At 33.3% G+C, this 19,573-nt stretch overlaps 2 protein-coding genes across 5 annotated transcripts in view; one reads left to right on the top strand and one right to left on the bottom strand.

The window, feature by feature from the left end:
* LOC130647013 (uncharacterized) overlaps nucleotides 1-8,447 on the top strand; it is a 52,391-nt gene extending 43,944 nt beyond the window's left edge. Inside the window, exons 2-13 of one of the 2 annotated variants that reach the window (XM_057452728.1) lie at nucleotides 675-852; nucleotides 956-1,098; nucleotides 1,315-1,515; nucleotides 1,623-1,818; nucleotides 1,938-1,973; nucleotides 4,874-4,951; nucleotides 5,467-5,763; nucleotides 5,934-6,133; nucleotides 6,528-6,666; nucleotides 6,938-7,113; nucleotides 7,232-7,319; nucleotides 7,419-8,447. In XM_057452728.1, the coding sequence (XP_057308711.1) occupies nucleotides 717-852; nucleotides 956-1,098; nucleotides 1,315-1,515; nucleotides 1,623-1,818; nucleotides 1,938-1,973; nucleotides 4,874-4,951; nucleotides 5,467-5,763; nucleotides 5,934-6,133; nucleotides 6,528-6,666; nucleotides 6,938-7,113; nucleotides 7,232-7,319; nucleotides 7,419-7,699 (1,971 nt within the window). In that variant the 5' untranslated portion in view covers nucleotides 675-716 and the 3' untranslated portion in view covers nucleotides 7,700-8,447. Of the gene's footprint in view, nucleotides 1-533; nucleotides 853-955; nucleotides 1,099-1,314; nucleotides 1,516-1,622; nucleotides 1,819-1,937; nucleotides 1,974-4,873; nucleotides 4,952-5,466; nucleotides 5,764-5,933; nucleotides 6,134-6,527; nucleotides 6,667-6,937; nucleotides 7,114-7,231; nucleotides 7,320-7,418 lie in introns of those variants that run through there. The other variant, XM_057452720.1, reaches the window with a different exon arrangement.
* Nucleotides 8,448-8,612: 165 nt separating this feature from the next.
* LOC130647026 (uncharacterized) lies at nucleotides 8,613-18,868 on the bottom strand. Of its 3 annotated transcripts, none has more exons than XM_057452746.1 (20): nucleotides 18,573-18,868; nucleotides 18,150-18,220; nucleotides 17,829-17,928; nucleotides 17,486-17,623; nucleotides 17,063-17,191; nucleotides 16,885-16,959; nucleotides 16,256-16,332; nucleotides 14,698-14,746; nucleotides 14,480-14,620; nucleotides 13,059-13,204; nucleotides 12,320-12,460; nucleotides 12,169-12,256; nucleotides 11,923-12,031; nucleotides 11,386-11,440; nucleotides 10,383-10,497; nucleotides 9,968-10,055; nucleotides 9,826-9,902; nucleotides 9,603-9,631; nucleotides 9,405-9,510; nucleotides 8,613-9,090 (listed from the first exon to the last, which is right to left on the bottom strand). In XM_057452746.1, the coding sequence occupies exons 1-20, from the start codon at nucleotides 18,637-18,639 to the stop codon at nucleotides 8,945-8,947; spliced, it is 1,947 nt and encodes a 648-aa protein (XP_057308729.1). In that variant the 5' UTR covers nucleotides 18,640-18,868; the 3' UTR covers nucleotides 8,613-8,944. The 3 variants fall into 3 exon arrangements, with proteins under 3 accessions (XP_057308729.1, XP_057308722.1, XP_057308737.1); XM_057452739.1 differs by having other exon boundaries at nucleotides 11,923-12,037; nucleotides 12,172-12,256; XM_057452754.1 differs by having other exon boundaries at nucleotides 11,923-12,037; nucleotides 12,172-12,256; nucleotides 17,829-17,913.
* Between the last annotated feature and the right edge of the window lie 705 nt (nucleotides 18,869-19,573).

Below are 19,573 nucleotides of genomic sequence, written 5' to 3'. Positions count from 1 at the left end.
TTTGTTTATAATTTTTTACTTTCTCATCTCATGGTCTGACTTTCTCAGTTTAAAGTCCAAATTAATTAACAAAGTAATTAATTGCCTAGAAATACGTTAATGAGAAGTTCCTATTTGTAAAAGACTTATTACAATCCTAGGTATTCCCCCAGTCTGACTAGAAACTCTAGCAAGAATTTCATTACTGCTAGAAGCTATCAAAACAATCAAAAGACAATAAAGGTAGTTTGAGATAATGGCTAATATGACGATTAACATTTTTTTTATTATTATACTCTATATTATTTTTCGTAATTCGATCTATTCTGGCTAAGCGTTTAGTTTCGGTTTCCAGCCCTGCTTAGTTTCTAGCGAAAAAAAGTTATATATAATTGGTCTTGTGGTTGCGAAACAGTATAAATGTAGAAGTGTTTGTTCGAAAATGTCAGATGTGTATGTATTTAATCTGCAACAGCTGCTAAGGAGGTCCTGCAAGGAAAAAAAACTAAATTAAAAAGGAGTTCTTATATATGTTTATTTTTTGTTTTTTGTGTTGGGTCATGTTGATGCTGTTATATTGTGTCAAGATTTATTAAGCTAGTTAGTTATACTATTTGCGAAACGTAGATCTGTCAGTTGAACTTAACTCATCAGAAAGCATCAAAATAATTTATTTCAATAAATTCATACATTTTAGGTTTTATTAAAAAAAAGTGAAGAATTGTAATAAAAGAGAGATGAGTGACTCGAATCCAAGAATGCCGTTGCTTTCAGCTTCAGAAACGTATTCTGAGGGACTGTCTAATCCACAGTTCACTGTATCAGACACTCAGTTTATCACACCAAACACATTGCCAAGCATGGATACCAACAGTAGGTTTGCTTGAATCTATTTATTGTTGTTGTTTTTGTTTAAATTTTTTGTTCCGCACTCCAAAAAACATTTGCGTGAACATATTTCTCCTCTTTCTTGTAGATAGTGGTACCCTGGGAACACCATATTCTGTTTTTTCCAACACTGGCATTGGCAATATTTTCAACATGGTCAACCCCCAAATACAGCTACCACCCTTCAACCTAGTATATGTGGAGTATCCAGAAAAGCTCTTCAAAGTGCAGGTACACATGCAATTAGAATTTATTTTCGAAGCAATTAGAGTTTCTCATGCCCGTTGATTTCAACTCATTAGCAACGGTCTAATAGTTTTAGTTATAGGTTAAAGTTAATAAGATAAAAAAAAATTAAAGTGATTTTTTCTAAGGGGAGAAACATCTGTTGATTATAATTAAAAATTTAGTAAATTCATATGCTTTCTACTAATTTCCAACTTGCAGCGGAGGACAAGTGGATTTTCGCAACAACGTGTAAAGAGCGGCAACATATCGTTCATACTGGACTTCCATTCAGCTCAGCAGAGAGATTTGGTTTCGAATTCTTCGATTAAAGTGAAACGTACTAATGAGACGGACAACATCATTAAAAGAGTTGGAGCTGTTCCTGTGGAAGCCAGATTTGAACCTGTTCAAGAAAGCAAGGTTAGAACGCTATTAAAAACAATCCCTCAAACATGTACCAGATAAAGATGTATGCTTTTTATATGTGTATTTTATATATTGTATATATTATATGTTTGATTATTTAGTATCTCGTTACCCTGGATTTGGATTCTATTTATGAGTACAAAGGGAAGAAGGTGTACGAGCTTGAACGTTCTCTGACAGACGAACTGAACATGTTCCATCTGGTCGTTCAAGTTGAGTACAGAAATGGACAGATCGTTTCGCAAAACACCAAGAATATTCAGATGATCGGGAGGGAGACCAAACAGAGACCCAAACGTAAGCAAAATCTAGTTTTTATGCTTTGAGATAATTTTTTTTCTTCTTTTAAACGAGATTTTTGTTGTTGTTATTTTTTTTTTTGTCATAATGCTATGTTGTTGTGTTTTTTTATCTAGCTTCTAAACGTTCACATGCAGAATCAAAAGGATCAAGTAAGTATGTTTTGGATTCCACTTGAAATGTGTAGCACATCGTCCACCTTCACCTAATTTTCTTTTCACATTCAATAACTCTCTGTACAAAAGTGGAGATAAAACTCGAAACTCTAAGCTTAAATTTTCTATAAAAAAGATATGTAATTTATAGAAATAGTGTTTGCAAATAACCTATTTCAACCATCCCCTTTTAAACTTGTTAAAAAAATTCTGTCGCAACATGACTGCAACGTTTAAAAGTTTGAGAAGCCGAAAATAACAATTTCGCTGTACAAAACTTTCTGCTTTACAACTAGATTACTGGTTAATAAATATCCGCAATTACTATGTTTCGAAATGATAAAGAAAAGTTTTTTTCAGGGCTTTTACTACGTGCCAAATTAAAAAAATTTTCTCGCCTTAACCTAATTAAGAAATCCATTTAAAAAATTTCATATTGAGATAAAGGTATGGAAATTTGAAATTGCTTGCAAGGTAAAAACGTGCAGTGTATTCGGTTAATTAAGAAAGCTGTATCGTTACAACAATATTAATAAAAAATTATACCCATCTGCACTGTAAAAAAACATTACGGAAATCATACTAATACGGTGTTTGACTGTTTTTTTCTTCTACATTTATATCTGATCAAGTGACTAATCGCTTTTAATCATAAATGCACCGAGTTTGGCACACACGAAATGTAAATTAAATCCATTAGAGGCCTGACTTAAAATATAATCTATGTTCACACACACACTATACAATATAAATGTTTATACTTTGAAAAGAAATCTGCACTTTGAAGCACAAAGTTACAGCACCTCCGTAAACAGTTTAATAGAAGTTTATATTTTTTTCTGGAAAATCTTTTTTGATATTTGTGCCTAGAGTTTTCCCAAAATGGTTACACTGTGAAATGGAGATATTCTGCCAAGTTTGCCAAATCCAGGGATTATTTTTACCCACGATGATTTTTTTCAAAATGGCTTTCTGTACGTATTCCGTTTAAATACTCAATATTTTTTAAATTAATAGATGAACCTAGTGTGTCGAAGTATTATTGGAATATAATGTGGTAAAAGAAAGGTCTTTAGAGTAATTTTGTTAGCCAGTTTTACCCCCCTGAAGAGCTCAGGTGTTTTAAGTTGTCTGGTTGTTGTGTGCCAAAAAAATAATAAAAAATGCGTGGTTTGGCAATAAAAAAATGTTGGTGTTGAACATTGACACCGCTATATCGCATGTGGATGACAGAACATGATTTTAATTCATAGCCAACGTTAAGAAATGTGGTAAAAAAGCCTCTACGATGAAGAGTAAGAATTACTTCAAAGCGACTGCGCACGATGACAGGTGTTTTGCTTTGACATGTAGAAATTTGAGTGGAGTTAAAAACTACCGCAAGATGGCTATGACGTGTAAGACTTTGTTTGGGCAAGCAAGGCAGGAAAGTATAAAAGAGGAGACTAAGCACGACACATTTTTACTCTCAGCCGAAAAGAAATCCGAAGACGACGGAATTTCGCCTATTGATACGTATTTTAAGGATAGGTTTTTCCCATGGCTACTGGATGCCATGTTACCGCCGGAAGAACAGTTATGCTCTTCAGTAATATAGATTTAAACAGAAGAATGTGTAAATAGCCTATGTAAATATAACGACGTGTAAATATGGTTCTTAAAGAATTGTCTAATAGTTAAAAGGCGTGTTGTTTGCTTTCCTAAAAAAATTTGGCGTTGTGTTTTTCCTTAGTGTTAATGTCACGGGACCAACAATTTATCGTGGTAGTGAGGTTGGCGCATATCTTGCAGGTGTATATGAATCATACATATCACAGCCATGAGGGACAAAAACATAACAGTGGATTTAAAACAAACAATCGCATGCACAAACAAAAACAAACAAACAAATTAATATATACATAAACAAGAAAATAAACACACAACACAAACACGAGTAAACAAACAAACAAAAAATACAACGTAATAAACACATGCAAATGAAAAAAATAAATAAACAAAAGAATAACCAAAACACCTAAACACACAAACAAGGTAAACAAACAAACAAACAAACAAGATAAACAAGCAAACAAACAAAGAATGAGAGATCGAGCAAAATTAATATGACAACGTATTTAAGTTGTTCAAATTACAACTGCCGATCACGTGGGCGTATCCTTAGATATCCATAGATAGCTCAATTAAACTTGCATTAAATAAAATGTAATACCTGGTTGCGTCACTAGCAATTGATCTTCTTATTAATCAAATTCAACTTACTTTTGTCTGATTCCCAGCACTATTTGGAGTCAGACTAGAAATTCTTTATCAGTAACTACTAATAGAGAAAGTAATTGCACATGTCTTACTACAGCAGCTCATGATCTACGTTTTGCTACAGCAACATATGACCTACGTTTTGCCATAGCAACTCATGACCTACATTTTGCTACAGCAACTCATGACCTACACTTTGCTACACAAATTCATGACCTGCTACAAGAACCCTTAATCTATGTTTTGCTACCACAACCCATGACCTATGTTTTCTGACAACAACCAATGACCTATGTTTTCTCACAACAATCCAACACCCTCTGTTGGAATAAAACTAACCATGTAATGAATCATGGTCGATTTTCTTTTCTACAACAACCAATGACCCATGCTCGGCTACAGCAATTGATGACCTATGTTTTGTAAAATATAATATTAAACAAAGGATAACAGCCTATAATTTAATATTTCTGTTTTTTTTTTACTTGTGTGTAACTTAATCCGTGGAGATTAAATAGTATGTGTTTATTTGATTCCAAATACCTTTCGCTATTTCCGTTTCTTTAAAAAAATCCTAGAATAGGTTTCCTTTCGAATAAATATACCTTTTTGTATGGTTTATTATCTGCATTTTGTAGATTGTTCGTACGACTCCCTTCTAATCAACAGTCCAGACTCACTGCTTACATTACCGTACTCGCCTGCAGACGACACGGGTAGGTGTCCCTTTTTTCTGTAGAGTTTCTACCTATTTGATGAAAAGAAGCGGAAGACAAAAGACACTGCTTCTTAGCATTTAATTTATCTAAGAGGGTATTTTTTTAGGCTGCTCAAACAAAAATTAAATTATTAATTCTTTTAAGAAAGGCCAGGTAATTTTAGACAACGAAATGAAAACCCTTAACTGCAAGACTTTATTAGTAGATGTTAAAAGCAGCTTCTAAATGCACCTAAAATTGACCAGAAGGATAAAAACCTCTTTTTATCATCATTGGTTTGCTATCTTTTGATCGACTTTGAATATTTACTTGGAATTACAAACTTGCCTAAGGTTATTTATAATTCAAAAAAATTTTTCAATTTCTAAATTTTTACAGAAAGAGCTTTTAAAACATTAGAATGTATAATTTCAGTTTGGACAATATATGACTCCATTGTTTCCCTCTCTCACACCCCTTTAGAGATTTTTTGCCTTTTTTTGTTTTTTATTGAAACATTTTGTTATTGTCAGGTCTTATCAACGCGCGCTCCGTGGTCGCCGACCACATCAAAACAAAAACACTCGACGTTGACGGGTTAGTGTTTGGTAAGATGCAAACGGCGCAAGGAGACATCGCATATCACCACAAAAAACAGGACCCACAGGCGGTGTTTGAAGAGGGTGAGATCGGTGCGTTGGTACCAGATGAAGATGACGAGAAAAAGCACGTGATTGCAAAAATGAACGAAAAGAACCTCCCCAATGTCGTCCTTGCAGGTGTGGTCACACGCTCGCAATATTTCGAAGCACATGTACCAGAACCAGGGGGTAAGTTACAGCAATATAAATAAAGCTCTGTTCCCCTTATTGTTGCATGCAATTTTCATTTTGTGATTGTTGAGAAGTTGAGGTAGTGTAGTTGGAGTTCTTGATGTTTTGAAATCATAATTATTAATTAAGGTTGAGTGGTACTACACTCTTTTTATTTCGTTGTATAGTTGCATCAGAAACAATCTGTATGATGGGTGTGGTACCCGTGCAAGTCCGTGGTTCAGTTGCAGCCAACGAAGCATTATATGCGTCAGTCGACAACCCAGGGCTTGCGATCAGTGGACATCATTTAGATATTTCTGCGATTAAAGACAGTATTTTCATCGGTTACGCTTTTTCGTCTCGTAAAACTGATGACGAAGACTCGGTGAGTGATATGATTGTGTTACTTTTTATTATCATTATCCCGAATATTTATACAGAATATAGCCACTTCAGTGTTTGAAACACTGTTATCAATGTGGGTCCTGTGTTCGGAACGTATACATTAAGTATACACCGGCACTACCTACCCAATTTCCCTTATATGGCATGGGTTGACCCGTAGGTGTATTAAAGACACTTGATGAACATGCCCGCGCTGTGGACCGAACCACGAACCTTGTGATTACGTAGCGAACTCTATAACCACAAGGCCACGCGCCACCAGACCTTGCTTCTGTTTCTTTACGTCTGCTGACGGTTTATATTGGTTTTCTCATTGGTTTGTTGGTCGTTTTTTTCTGATGTGAGTTTAAAAAAATATGTTTTGTATCCTCCAGGTTGGATTTGTAAGTGCTGGTGTTTCTGTATTGGAAACTGCTGGTAAATATATGTTGAATCAAAGGCTGAGAGATGTGGAGGAGAGTGTTGATGTAAAAATCGACAAGATCCAAAAATCAAGAAGGCGTTCCAGAAAGTGTAAGTTTTAGCATATGGGATTTAGAAAGGTTAAAAAATGGAGCGAAAATTGGATAATGCGAATTAAGATCATAGAAAGTTATTTCACTTCATGAAATTAGTTTCCAAATCCTTTTAAGAATATTTCGACGTCAAATAACTTGTTTGCAATGAGAATTGCGTGAATCAATCTTGTGCGAAAGAAGGAATAACCATGGTTCGCGAAATTTACGTGAATCAAGTTGCATTTCTTTATAAATTTCACATACAACTACATCTAACCGTTTTTTAGGCGTGACGATATGTGGCCTCATCACCACAGCACTTGTGATCTTGCTCTCTTGCTTCTTGTGGCAAATTTTGATGCCTGGTTCTGCATACCGCTACTATATTTGCAAGCTGGGAAGAAAGACTAACCCAAAGGGGTCAGCTTTTTACAACTTCATTCCTTACTCGGCTAGATTTAGCGTAAGTGATTTTTTGTCTAAAACTAGACCATTTCCAATCTTTGTTGTGCACAACGGCAAGTTGTATTTGACTAATGGCGAGTTGTATATAGGTAACGGCGAGTTGTATTTTCGTTTAGTACCCAAGGGTGAACGGCATTGAATTCTCATTTGAAAACCTCCGGAAGAAGTTACACCACCCGGATTACAAGCAGCTAAATTTAACCGGTAGGTGTTTGTCTGACCTATTATTCTGCTCACGATGCCCTTGTGGGACTCGTATTTGTGATGAACATAAAGGAAGTATTTATGTCTTCTTGTTACTAGCATTTAACATAGCCGGTGTTCGTTATTACTTAAACATCGACCGGTGCGCTTATGGAGGATTGCGGGAAACCGGAGACCGAATTACCGGTAGAAAACGAGTTTACGGCGCAGATGTGTTTGCTGTGGATGATATGTGCTACAATGCTTACTATTACAACGAAAATAAAAGTTCTGGTTGGGTTAAATACAACTCGGTATCATGGAAGAAGTTTAGCAATTTATTTTGTTCACCCAGTCCTCCGAGAAAACCTGCTATAACGGAGGATAGCTCTGTGAATTAATGAGCTTTGTTGGTGACACTTTCTGTAAATATGTGAATTTGATCAAGGTTTCTAAACTATCAATAATCGGTAAAGCCCGGTTCACATTAGCGACGGAAGCACAAACGTAAACTATAAGAATTTATTTGGCTTTAATAAAATATGCTATAATTATCTAGGAAGAGAAAGAAAAACAGAATAAATAGAATTTGCCACGCTGTAGCAGATCAACATCTACCACCTTTTTTTCGAATTGTTATTCTTTAAAATATTCTTGCGCCTGCGTTTCTGGTTTACACTACAAAAAATTTTGCTGCAAAAAAGGTCGAAGGCGTTTACACAGTGCTTGCGGCGCAAATGTGAACAAGATTTAAAATTGGCCTTGTGACTGTTAAGGGTCATGCTTTTTGTAGGAGTGGTTTTATTTTTATAGTAAATCTTAAGCGTTCAGTTAGCATCTGTTATTTAACAGAGAACTAACGAGTTGGCTTTGTTTTGTTTACACTTTCGCGCTTCGCTTCGCTTCTGTACCATAATGGCACGGCGACTGTTTGTCGTTGGTCCACTTGCAAAGTACGTGGTTATTAAGGATTAACCACTTGCAAAGCTAACGTGGTTATTAAAGATTAATTATATGGCATATGCATGTATGATTCTCCACAAGAACTTTTCAATGCACGATCTATTTCAGAACACACAAAAAAGAAGTGTCTTGAACTTCATGCACAAGCTTTGTGAAGAAATGTAAATATATTTTATTTGTAGTGAAGTGCTGGTCGCTTTCTTTTATATTGTATTAACTGCGCATTACGCGTTTTTGGGCAACCTCGTCCCCAGGGGCTTTTACGTTTTTGACATCAAACTCCTGTAATTTTCTCTCCCCCATTATTTTTTATACTAGTTTTTTAACCCGAGAAATTATGTGGAATAAGAGTTTTAAATAGCTGGGTTTTTTTTTTTGCTAAAAAGATTATTTACATGTCTATGTTGTTTCTTTAGCTAGTTCAATTCCCAGAGCATTTTTTAACGTCTTTCTTTTTCAAGTTTAGCTAGCAACTTTTTCTTTGGAAGTCTCGCTTATTCAAGTTATTTCTGCAGTTTTGTCGCGGTGTAGAGCAGGACTTCCATGGTTTCCTTTCACATCTATTTTTTTACTAAATATTACTGATAAATTGGACAAAAAAATCTCTTGGATTTCGAGACAAAAAAGGGATTGTTTCTCAAAGCGCGTTTGTCGTGGTATGTGCAAGGTTTTCTCCAATATTGTCAAAGAAATATCTTGTAAGTCTCATTAAAATTCGTGACGGATTTCGTATTATAAAAAGCGTTCCAGTTCATAACTGCAATATTCTCTGCTTTGTTTTCGTGCAACCATTTGCAATAGTTGTAAACCACTTCCGTAATGACATCCGCTGAAATACAATAAGAAAACTAATTTGACATTCGTATGCTTAACGTCCTATCCCTATCATGAACATGCTGCACATTTTACGGAGATTTCACACTCCAGAATGATTCACACTGATCTGATGCTATCCACAAGAAAGCACTTTACCGTCTATACTGTCTTAAAAAAGTTGTAAATAAACTTGCAATTAAAAATCATCTTTTAGTTTCTATTCCTGCGAGAGGGAATAAAAACTTTATTGATCTATGACAAAATCCCACGAACGAGACTTGCTTCCGTGCAAGTATCTCTTTTCTTCAAATAAAAAAAAGTTTATACTTCTTAACTTGCGACATTCCTGTATAGCCATCTTTAAATACATCAATGCGTCGTCAACCACACCTTGTTCAATGCAAGCAACCGCCATGTTGTTGTAAGCATGATACTTTAAGGAACAGAAACAAGGTGGATATTGAATAGTGTTCAGAACAAAACAATCGAAACAAGTAACAGACTAAGAATACATTTTTTACACACCGTTTTAATTTCTTTAAAGTTGACAACATCTGCAAGAAAAAAAAGACTTTTGGTGAAGAGAAAATGGGTTAGAACTAAACAAAACCACTGAAAACTAAGCCAGAATGTTCACAAGAAGGAAAACTTTGAGTGTAAGCAGTAAAATATACCTAACACGACGATTTTCTCGCGGACAGACAGACAAACAAAATACCAAGATTATTATAGCGATGTTCTAACATACCCAATAGACTCCATGTACAACCATTATTATTTTCATCTTTCACAACATTGTCCTTTTTGTCAAGCTCGTTAAGTAGTCTAAAACACTGAACAATATATTATCCAAAAAAATGAAAATGATCGAATATTTAAAAAAGTCCAACCTTTGTAACTGTTCTATACTCTCCTTATAATTCTTCTGTTGTCTCAATACTTCAGCTAGATATAGCAGATGCCACGCCCAAAAATATCCTTGACACGAATTACAAAAGAAATTAAAGGTTTCGTTAAAAAATATTAAAACAAATCCATGCATCCCTACTCCCTATTTCAACCGAATGTGCGAAGACGCAAAAATAACATTACCAAATGTTATGAGAAAGGAAAGTAGCAATTAATAGACGTCAGTTTCTGAGGACCAACAGACGCTCTGTCTAAAATGCCATGTTATTTTAAAAATGAATTTCTTCAGTCCTAAACAAGTTATTATTTTGTCCTGTTTTTTTAAAAACAATACACAAGTAGACTAATTTGGAAAAGAAGCCTTCTTTTAAAGTTATCCAGTTCAAGCTCGCTTACCTTTTTCTTGCATATCAACAATTAGTTCTTGCGCTTTGTTGAAGCGAGACGATTTTAATAAAGAGCTACAATACATTCTGTAAATACAATCGACGCTTTCTCCGTTGGAAGTTGGCTATAAAGCAAAATCAAATATTTTATGCGGCTGGATGGACCCATAACCTACTGAACAAAACAGCATACACTTTTGCAACAATCTACAGAAAATAAGAATCCAGACAAATCACCTAATTTATTGAAAACAGAGAAAAATTTTAATATTTGATGTGCAGGAAACACAAAGCTCAATTTTTTGGTTGTTTTAATATACTTTCAACCTCTTAGATACGCAAGCGCAGACAGAAAGACAGGAAGTTTTTGAAAGGTTAATTCTGCCTAGGGTATATGATAGGGTATATGATAATTTGTAAATAGTATAAATTTTACCATAACGGTTATGTATTTAATTGACATTTAAAAGTTTGTCATTTGGTTCGCCATACACAATATTCTTTATCATTCCATATTAAATTTGTAAATTGGCGGGGGAGGGGGGGTCTAAAGCAGGGGATATCTAAACCTTGAGGATGAAAGATAAGTGGCTTCACAAAATACCTTATCTGATTTAAGGCTGTCAAGGTGTGAGAGACACTCGCATTTCAAATGTGAGAGACACTCGCATTTCAAATGTGAGAGACACTCGCATTTCAAATGTGAGAGACACTCGCATTTCAAATGTGAGAGACACTCGCATTTCAAATGTGAGAGACACTCGCATTTCAAATGTGAGAGACACTTGCATTTCAAATGTGAGGAGACATTCGCATTTCAAATGTGAGAGACACTCGCATTTCAAATGTGAGGAGACACTCGCATTTCAAATGTGAGGAGACACTCGCATTTCAAATGTGAGAGACACTCGCATTTCAAATGTGAGGAGACATCTTCTTAACTTAACGATAGCAAGTCGCAGAACAGTTAAGGTAAATAGCTTATACACTCAGAAAAAAAATTACGTTGTTACATTTTTTTCCACTTCGTAAACAAATTTCTTCATGATTTGGTTCAATTCTTCGTACCTGAAATAAATTTAAGCTTAAGTGCAGCAATGACCTGCATTTTTTCAATCGCGAAATAAATAAATGATGATGAAATAAAGTTAATAAAAAATGATGGCTTGAAGTCTTGTAAGAGTGAATTTTACTGCTCAAAGCACAGGGATTTAAAGTTCGAATAAAAAGGTTCACTTTCGGCACATTTTTCAAATTATTTTTACACATGCCAAACATTTTTACTTAGGGGAAAGGGCCCAGAAAAATTATTTAGTCATATGGGGTAAATTTTGGGGTGATTGTTTAAATTTACAAATCGTACGTGCGGAAAAGATACCAGTGAATTGTCTTTTCATGTAAATTTTAAAAATTTCATTGCAGACATTCAGTTTTCAAAATTCAGTTGAATTACATCGAGCTAATTTTGGTAGACCAATAATGCATCAAATAAATATAGATTTCATAGAAAAAAACATGTTAATGCGAATTTAAAAAAAAAATCATTTTACCTTTTCTGTCGAAACAGCAAAATCGATAACTTGTTCAATATGTATGCCAATGGAGGCAAATTTAGGTACGCGAAAAATATCCAGTTGCAATGATTTGTGGGTAGACGAACTCCAAAAAAAAGAAAATGCTGAGATTAAGCAAAACACTCATGACGTCACAAAAAAATTTTTTTAATCTTAACGGTTATTTGTAAAAATATCGAATTATCAAAGACCGGGCTAGACTTAACTTGAAAGGGTTTTTACCAAGTTCAGTGTGACATTTCAAAAACTCATCCACGTTATATTCAAAGTTGGACACCACATAAATCTTTTCATTCAATTTATGTATCATCTGAAAAAGTAAAAGAAACCAACATAGAATAAATTTTAACCGAGGAACAACTAAATTCCATACCTCTAATAACTTGTACAGTAACTCGATGCTTCTGTCGTCTTCCTTTTGCATAAAACACAGACCAGCTTGATTGAGAAGATTCGCGAAGTTCTTTAAAACAATAGAACTTAATGGAGAGTCGCTGAAGGACGCGCTTCTTCCCTGTGGGTAAAATAAAACATTGTTTTGCAAAACAAACACAGGGGTAAATATAATGCTCTTCAAATATATTATTGTAATAAAGTCATATCGTTTTTGTTTTCCGTCCATCAACATTTTAAAAGATATTTTGACACGTTACCATTTTACCTTATATTGCACTCATGAAAATTCTTCCAATTTTTTTAAGGTTTTCTTTTGAAAAAAATTTTTCTCTTTTTATGAAGAGTAGGATTAACAGACAGAGTATGTGCAAAATTTCATCTTAAGCATATCTAGCAGAATGAAGGATCTTAGTTAAAAAGTTTAAAAGAGAAACAGAAGTAAAAGAGAAGTAGAATATAAAGTGTGGTTACTTCCAATACTTTCTGTTACTTCTTTTTGCTCACTAAGAATTCAACAACAAACTTAGATGGTTTTTTTGTTTCCAAAAGCAGTTGTGAATCACACCACTCTATATAGTATCAGTAGGATACCATCGAAGACAAGAGGCCTACTTAAAAATGAACTGAAAAATATTTCCTTGACTTTTACAAGTTCCAAACACGACAAAGAGGCATTAGATAACTGAAAATAAAACTAAGAAAACAATTCGCCTTACCAGTTTTAATTGGGAAATTTTTTTAATGTTTTTGATCAACGTTAACTGGAACCCAGAAAGCTGTGATGTAGCGACAGTGGATTGACAGACTTCTTCGATGTGCTGACAACATGCAGCATAATCGCAATTTTGAAATAGACGAATTCCTAATACAAATTTCATGGTATTTAAACATGTTTTCTTTAAAAACAATGCCAAATTTAAATAATAGCCTTCCAAATGGCCAGTTAAAAACAATTGGTAAACAATTTATATGTTGCGAATAAGTGGCAAGCCTGGTCAGGAGTAATATCACCCACCTGCATCACTCTTTCAAAGTAGCGATGGCGCGCGATCTACATCATTTGTATTTGCTTTAAGGCGTGCAAAAAGGAAAATAGTGTGCAGTTACAAAAATTTCACTATTCTTTCTTTTTTCATTCATGCAGCATTTTAACGACATAAAAGTAAGTTTAAATTTGTAAAAAGCATGTCGTTACGGTGCCATCTTTATTATGATTGGCTTAACTTACTGAAAATATCAGCCATTGCAATTCGCGCCAACACTCGGTATTTGCCGGCATATTGCCGACGTCTTTTTAAATAAAAAAAGCTCGCGTCCTTTTCTTTTCCGCCAAACGTTATTATTTATTTACGCATTCGAACTGTTTTTTGTTGCATACTATTAGCTTTCTCTGATAAATAAAAAAATCATTAAAAATTAAAAAGACTTAGAAAAGCTAATTCACTTTAAATTTATGGGGTTGCTTAAACATAAAAACTCACATTTTACGTGTAAGACAAGGCGCGTATGTTTAGTGAGAACGCCAAATACAAGTTGCTATAAAACGTGTGAAAGCGTAAATTGTTGGCGAAAGTAGTGAGTTTACCAACGTAAATTACAAAATTGTCGCAGGTTTTTAATAAATGCTAAAATTGCACTTTTCAAACACACCCAGTCAGAGCTGAGGCGAGCGAAAGATAGCACACCAAAATGAATTCTGGCGCTGGAAAATAATTGGCCAAATAAGCAATAACTTACAAATTTTAACGTTTCATGCAAATTGTTCTGACACTTTCACTTATTTTAAAATATTTTGTCCGGTATAAACAATTCGTTCCATATAATTTTACCCAGGTAAACAATGACCTTGCTGGTAGTAGCTAAACAATGTTTGGGGCGAAATCAATTGTTTTAAAAAAAAAGTGTAGCTAAACTAACTAATATCTATTGCGTTCACGATTTCACTGGCTTCAATCATCGATTTTCTTTATTTTTATTTTACTGTTGATAAAGTTTAAGTAAATTATTTAGACATAATTCTGACAAATAGATTAACTCCAAAGCTTTCTTCTCTTTAATAATAGCCGTTATCCTTGTCTGTCTGTTACGGAAACACGAAATGCGATATATAAAGGACGGGCGAAAGAAAACCTTTTACCTTCAATGGTGAATGCCAAGTTATTAATCTGGTGATAAACGTCCTTGGTTTGGCTGTTTTGGTAAACATCCTCACCATTTAAGCTATACTTTGAAACCACCTTACACAAGAGCTTAATAGAAGCAAAATCTCGTTTGAAAACTAAAACAAAAATTGTTAGCAGCATAATTAATACTTCAAGACTGCAACTTTTCCTCGAAATGCTCAGATCAAAATACCTTTAAACGATCTTCGGTTAAAACAAAAATCCAAGCCACGCCCCTCACACTAAACATTAAAAGTCAAATTAAACAGTCTATGCTAATCAGGTTACAACGATTTTTAAAAGAAATTCATTTTTATGCATGCTTAATATTTATATGTTCTGACAAAAATAAGAGAGCAACATTTTTTTATGTTTATTCCTAACCCTTTGTCTCAAAGTATACAACTGCAACTATCTTTAACACATTTCAGACTCTCTAACCCAAATTTTTCTCTGTATTTAAAAAAATGATAATTATCAACGACACACTAAAACATAGTCGAGATAGAACGTACACGGTTTAGTTTTCCTTTCGCCATCCTTCAGTGTTTTTACTGTGTCGATTTAAATTTGTGAAAATGTTTGTTTTCAAGATTCTTCTCTGGGAGTATGTTAATCTGAGAAACTGTTTTGGTGTTAACGAGATTGGAATAAACGAGATTGGAATAAACGAGATTGGAATACACGAGGAAAACGATTTTCTTCGCTTAACCCAAACCCTACTGTATTATTACGATTAAGTTAATGACGTCACAATAATTCCAAAATTATAACTCCCATACTTTACTTAAGGGAAAATTAATTAAAACATTGAACAAAAATGCCCACCTCCATAACTTTTCTTGTATTGGGTTTTAAGTCATAAAACGTGGTACGAATGATGTCTGTCACGTGACAATTAAAACTCATGTGAGTGTCAGCAATACTTTTTTTGCTGACGTCAGCATCTTTTGAATTTTTAACTTGGTTTAGCTTCCTGAAAGATTTTTGCGTCTGTTTCAAAATTCAGCTAATTCAGTTTTGAGGCATCAAAGTAACAAAAATAGTATTGTTGAAATCATATTACTATTGAATTTTTTGCTTGCCTTTTTTATTTTATAATAGATTTATGTCCGCCTTTGCATTTCTACAGCACTTTAGATAAAGGCTGGGGGTTTAGACTTTAAACAATAAAAAAATGAGGTGCCAAATTGATTAAAACGGAAATAACCAAGTTTTAATAAAAAAGGGTGTAAGGGGCGTGTTTATATAATAACGGCCACGGGGATGGGAGGGCGAATTACACAAGCTCTGTAAAGAATTTTAAAGATATATAAATATAAAAGTTAACAATTTCAGTACATCATTTATACATCAAATTGTTAAAGAAACAATAGAACAGTGTCTTTTCAAAAGAGTGCGGTACGTCACCTGCTTTGAAATTTGGGAATTATGCTTAGGGCGTAGTTTCAGCACCATTTATGATTCTGAGTTTTTTAACAAAAGTATGGTGGGTAGTCCTCCCTCCCCTCACCTCCTGGCATAAATAGGGTTAAGATGTCCTTAGTTTTACAACAACTTGTGCATTTCAAACACTTTGGTGTTAGAATTATCACTTAAAGTTCTACATTGTTGTTTTGTGTTATTTTAAAAAAATGGGAAACGGTTATTTCTATTGCAAAATTTAAATCAATGTAAAAACTTTTACTTGAACAGGAAAATTGCCCGAGTTTAATACAGGTACAAAAGAAATGACTAAATTCTGAACTCACATCATTATTCTGAAAGATATCACTTTTCAAATGAAGTAAACATGTTATACAATGGATAAGAGAGCTTTGAAGATCAACTAAATAAAGATGTATGGCTGTAAATATTTGTGCATAAAATCAAATCTAGACAATTAGCTCGTTCAGTATTATAAAAAAACACAAAAGAAAGGAGTCACGCCGTGGTTATACAGACAAGAAAGCCATGGATTTCATTCCCATATTCGGAGTGGGCTGCGCTTAGAAGATGTACAAATAATATTTGAGAATGGACCTGAAAAGCTTTGAGAAATTTGAGGACAGAATTATGAAACACAATACTCATTTAAGAAAACCATCATGGAAACAAAATAATCATTCAATTTTGACTTTTTTCTTGCTCCTGCACAAAGCTAATTGTTAAAGATCAAAGTTTTGCTCACTTGCTCGAGTTGGTTTTCTACATTCTGATTGGACAAAAATCTTGATTATGTAGCTTTCGGCCAAAATTCATATAGTTTTTCAAAATTCACTGCATAAACTGGGTGATTTATAATATGACAAATCATAAATGAGTAATCCTGTTGGGTATTTGACAATCCATATAACCCCTTTTTTCCAGGGTTCGTTAAAACCCTGTCAAGAAAGTTTACCTGATTTATGAGATTTAATCAACCAGAACAAAATATCGATGGACAATGAAAAGTAGTGCATGATTAACCAATGATCTAAATGCACAAAAATTGATTAATGCATTAATTACATTTCAAGTAACTTTATACTATGATAAAAAAACTCAAGTTCGTAATTGTCAATTTTGAGTTAATTTACCTCTGAATGTTCCAGCAATTTGATTTAAAACATATTGCAGGAGTTCGACTGTGCGTTTTAAATTATTACATTCATTGTCAACAAATAAACATGGAATATCAGATGTGCTGTTCCAAAACATGATGCAAACTAAAATTGTATTATAAACTCTAAATTAAATGGACTACGAAACGATTTAATAAGGTCAATCCCTGTAATTTCCGAAGAATGGCATGTGATAAACGAACCACTCAAAAGGATACCATACTTTCCACAACTTCCATCACTCATTTCGGAGTCACACATGTTTCAAGCTATGCCCTTGACTAAACATTACGCCCATTATTTAACAATGGCCGACTAAATTTGCGATACGTCTGGTCCACATCTATTTGTGAATTATTGAAAAAATAGCCTTTTGTGGAAATAAAAAAATATACATACGTTTTTTCAAATGTTGGTACAACATATGCAAAAGAGTTTTGTTTTGATTTTCACATGTGTCTGTTGCGTTAATGAGTGAAATTAGATTCGTTAAGCAGGTACATTCTATTTTCAGCATCTCTTCACTTATTTTGAAATCTAGAATGCATATTTTTTAAACATTATTATTTATTGTTATATTTTATTCCAATTCTTAAAGAAATTTTTGGAACACAGTTTATTAAATGTAGGATAAATAAATTGATATTTTTAAAAAAGGAGGATATCTTCAGAATTTAAAGAAAAATAAACATTTGAACCTTTAAGAAGTCAAATTGACCAAAATATAGATGAAAAACAACACCTGCTATTTCTTTTCCCAAAGTGGTATAGTTTTCTATACTTGCTTGGATGTTCGTAAGTTGTAGTAAATTTTTGTGTTCCAGTTCCTGAAAAAAGGTTTGCTGCATGAAGTTAAAAAACAAAAAAACAAAACGAAAAGAGCTTTCACTTATATTTTCATTATATACATTTGACACAAAATTAATAAGAATTAGTTGAAAATAACTTTCTTGTTAATTTCTTAGTTTTGCAGAAAAAAACTATATACTGCAGAAAATAAGGTCTGATATTTACAGATCTGTTGAATTTCCTACAATCGCAACGTTGTGTATGAAAAACATACTTTGATTTCTAAAAAATTAGCAACCATCTTCAAATACACAGCGTCAATTGGTTCTTTGATATTCATAAAACCTAAAAACAACAAAATAAGGCTAAAATAAAAACAAACATTAAGTAAGCAGTACCTTGGCACACAAAATGGAATAAAAACATGGCAAAGTAGAACCAGATTCACTCTTAGCTGTCAAATTTTACAAGATTTTAGAGCAAAAAAATTGAATAAAAACGGTCAAAATGGAAAGCAATTTAGGAGAAAAGTCAAAAATAAAATTCAAATTCAAAATTTAAGATGCAACTAAAGCATTTCAACAAAACTAATAGATTCCTTGAAAAAGGCACGATATCATTTAAACAGGATTTCGGAGAAATTTTTAGGAGTGGTCATTCCTGCGTACATATACCAAAAATATTGAATCTACATTACCTTTTTTGATTATTTCTTTCGCTTGTGCATATTTACATGAATCAACAAGCTTTTGAATAGTGTCCATCTCCAACTTATTGTATAAACATAAAGTTAACAAGGTAAAATTTCATTTATAGTACATTCATAACACAAAACACCAACAAATAAATTTATATTGGCTACTGAAGATTATTTGACAATAGCTCTCATACTTTGTACAAATCTTTTTTAGTAGCGTTTTCTTATCTTGTGTAATAATAAGCAAGTACATGTAGCACATTCAAAATAAAATATGGTGCAAAGAAATTTATCCAACTCTCCTTTGTCCCAGTATTATTTTGTTTAATGCTTTTATTGGAATTGAAATTTTGAATAGTTTTGTTGCAAAACATTATAAAAAGGGATATGTATCGAGATATATGCACAAATTTGGCCTGGTTAAATAGGACATCAGAACTATTCAGTCTGCGCCTTGTCAAATATCAAGCTTGACTGAATAATTCTACACCTTGCCAATTATCTGTTTAATTTTAACCTGATTTGTGCAAAATATACACATTATAAGAATGATGAACAATAAATAAAAAAATTCTTGAGTAGATCGTTTATTTACACTAATCACAAATAAGAATACAATGAAAGCAAGTATATCAACATATTACAAATGTCAGAGCTTTCAAAATAGCTTGTAATCATTTATCTTTCAATTTTAATAAAGAACTTATATTTCAAGCAGCTCATATGATATGTTTTTTGAGTGTGTTATAGCCAAGGATATTTTGTTTTTGCAAACATTCGCATTTTTGATGTAATATTTTATACCGAATTCAACACATTTCTATCACTTTCCAAAGCAAAACTAAAATGTTTGTTAATTTTTCTTGTTTAAAAAACGCAGTCACGTTCATATTTTTTTGAAAAAACAACAACTCTCTTTGGCCTATTTCAAGCTAAGAGTTTTATAGGACTTACTTGAGAATTTGAAATATTAATAAGGTATATTTAAAGGATGATAAATA

Source organism: Hydractinia symbiolongicarpus, chromosome 1 (assembly GCF_029227915.1).
Source record: "Hydractinia symbiolongicarpus strain clone_291-10 chromosome 1, HSymV2.1, whole genome shotgun sequence".
In the NCBI taxonomy this organism is placed as follows: Eukaryota; Metazoa; Cnidaria; class Hydrozoa; order Anthoathecata; family Hydractiniidae; genus Hydractinia; species Hydractinia symbiolongicarpus.
This window is presented reverse-complemented; position numbering and strand designations above follow the sequence as displayed.